The following is a 2,589-nucleotide window of genomic DNA, read 5'->3' on the forward strand; positions in this document are numbered from 1 at the left end:
AGTAAAAGTATTTTCCTTCAGTCTTATAGTATCATCATCCTGAGTTCCTAACGATGTCGATTTTATATACAGCTTCCATATTCGTATCAGGCAATCTTGTGAACAGCTTGCTAGGAAAAGATCTCTACCTAATTAAAAAAGTTTATTATGTTAAAAACATTACATTCTTAAATTTAAGTATAAGACTTTCTCCTCTACAATATGCACATTTTTAGATTTCCTGAAAAATACCAGACTTACACTTGACCTATACTCATTTTTAATAACACTGACAAATATATACACAATGCTAATGAATGGTTATAACATGTGGTGTATTCTGCTAAGTTCTACAAAGAACTTCTCAAGAATGTCTGCATGTGGAATAGTCAGCTTTTAAAGATCAACTCATTTCATTCTCTACCACCCCAATTAGTAGTTAATAGAAGAGATAAGTACCCTCTTTTCTAATTGGGACAATAAAAAAATTTACAGAGAAAATTTAAAATTAAAACACAGGAGGCTACTTTCTTGAAAAGATACACATACTTGCCCCCATCATATGTGCTTCAGCAAAATTTCATACTGACCAAAGGCTCCCCATTCCACGCCTCTTATCCAATCCTCATGTCCACGGAGGAAAAGCACTTCCTGAAACTAGTGAGATAAAAATCATTGGGCTTGGTGTAAGAATTTAATATTTTCATGTATACCATAATTTCATTTGGTCTCAGCCAGTCCTACTAGTTTCTCCCCCCACCCCCACTGGGAACACTATCTGATTAGACATGAGACAAAGGTCTCATTTAGGACTGAATAAATCTCATAATCATCTAAATTGTCTAATTGAGCAATGCTGCGTAGATAACATCTGTAAACCTCCAATATTCTAAATGTTTACAAAGTAAAGTGATGTATGTTGTAACATAATATAGATAAAAGTTGGGTAGTTGGACATTCACAACCATTTTAAACTGTCTTACAGAATGGAAAGAAACAAGTATCTCCATTATTAAATGAATGAGCCTAGAGTTAACCAAGTCTTTCTAGAAATTCCCTCCCCTAGTTTAATCACTCAAAGGGTAGGTAAAGCTCAGAAGGACAAATAAACACTACCAGGCATGTTAGACTTCATTTAAAATTTTTAAGAAAAAACACTACTGCAGCATCTTCCTTCTCTCCTTCCCCCACCTAATGACCTGTCTCCCCTAACAACNATTTGGAGAAAAGAGACGAGAAAAATGCCAGCTTCCTAGAAGTAATACAACTTATTCAAACAAACAGATTAAAATACAAGTTTTTACCCCCAGCCAGCCAGTAAAATTAACAATAAACCATGGAAAGGTTTTGATCAGCAATCATCACACAAACAAACAAAAACTAGAATAATGAAAATCTACGTGAGATTTGACTCTCGCCCCTTACGAAGGCCACTGAAAGATCTTTAGAGCAGGGAGGGAAATGTAGGTAAGACGAAAGCAAAGGAGAAAAGCAAGTTGTGGGGGGAAAAAAAATCACAAGTATAACAGAATCAGACTAAAGAGCTAGCTTACAGTTTTTGAACTTCAGGCCACAAAGTATTCTGTAGAAGATGATCCTCAGTGGGAGGCTCTATAATAAATTTATATCATTGCAATTATTTTTTCTATTTCTTTGCAAATGGTAAAGTAAATTCTATAGCGCTTACTTAGGTCAGCAGTGACAGATACCATACTCTGGGTACTGCTAATTCTATTAAACCATCTGTTTGCCATTTCTTACCAGTAAGTACGGATGGTTGAAAGGCCACCTGGTGATGCTCGAAACCAGTACTAGTTAACAGCTCTTCATCAGCAGGCTGAGAAGCTATATCTCCTAGTTTTAAAAGAAACACATCAACATCATGAATGTAGTCACCATCTTTATGTCTCCTATACATGTCCCATTGTTAAGGCCACCAGTTAGAAAGCAGTGGCACTTCACAGCAGTGTAATTCAAAGCCACAGCCACACGATTCCAAAGCCAAGGGTATTTCTACTACTGCAGTATTTTCCAAAGGTGCTCCTTGGAACACTAGTCAATTCCATAAAGGTTCCTTCCTTTTCCTTTGACCTAACATTTCCCAAACTTTTAAAACAATGGAGCAGATTCTGTGGTTGTGGCGCTCCATGACACACTCTGTGAAAGCTGAACCTATTTCAGGGTCTGCGTGTGTTCAAAGTGTTTATCAGAAAATATGTGATGGAGAAAGACAGATGCATGCATTGTGATTTTTAAAAAAGTATTAGCTGTAATGAACATTAAGTACATGTTATACAAGTGTGTAACTAGAATTTTAAGTACCACTACGGGTTCAATAATTTTCCAGACTAAAGCCTTACCCTGAAAAACAGCTTTATTTGATAATCCCAAAGCAGGGACAGTAGCTCCTTCTGGAAGATCACCGTCTTGCTGGAATAAAAAGTACGATATATGTTTTACAAAACGGAAATAGACTCATAGATACAGAGAACAAACTGATGGTTGCTAGATAGGATGGGGGTTGGGAGTCTGGGTGAGAAAGGTGAAGGGATTAAGAAGTACAAATTGGTAGTCACAAAATAGTCGCTGGGATGTGAAATACAGTATGGG

At 36.7% G+C, this 2,589-nt stretch overlaps 1 protein-coding gene across 1 annotated transcript in view; it reads right to left on the bottom strand.

The window, feature by feature from the left end:
- ELP2 (elongator acetyltransferase complex subunit 2) overlaps positions 1–2,589 on the bottom strand; it is a 53,583-nt gene that overhangs the window by 17,966 nt on the left and 33,028 nt on the right. The window contains 3 exon segments of the mRNA XM_019637898.1: positions 1,454–1,590; positions 1,741–1,833; positions 2,340–2,409. Coding sequence (XP_019493443.1) covers positions 1,454–1,590; positions 1,741–1,833; positions 2,340–2,409 — 300 coding nt within the window.

Source organism: Hipposideros armiger, unplaced genomic scaffold (assembly GCF_001890085.2).
Source record: "Hipposideros armiger isolate ML-2016 unplaced genomic scaffold, ASM189008v1 scaffold_36, whole genome shotgun sequence".
Lineage (NCBI taxonomy): Eukaryota > Metazoa > Chordata > Mammalia > Chiroptera > Hipposideridae > Hipposideros > Hipposideros armiger.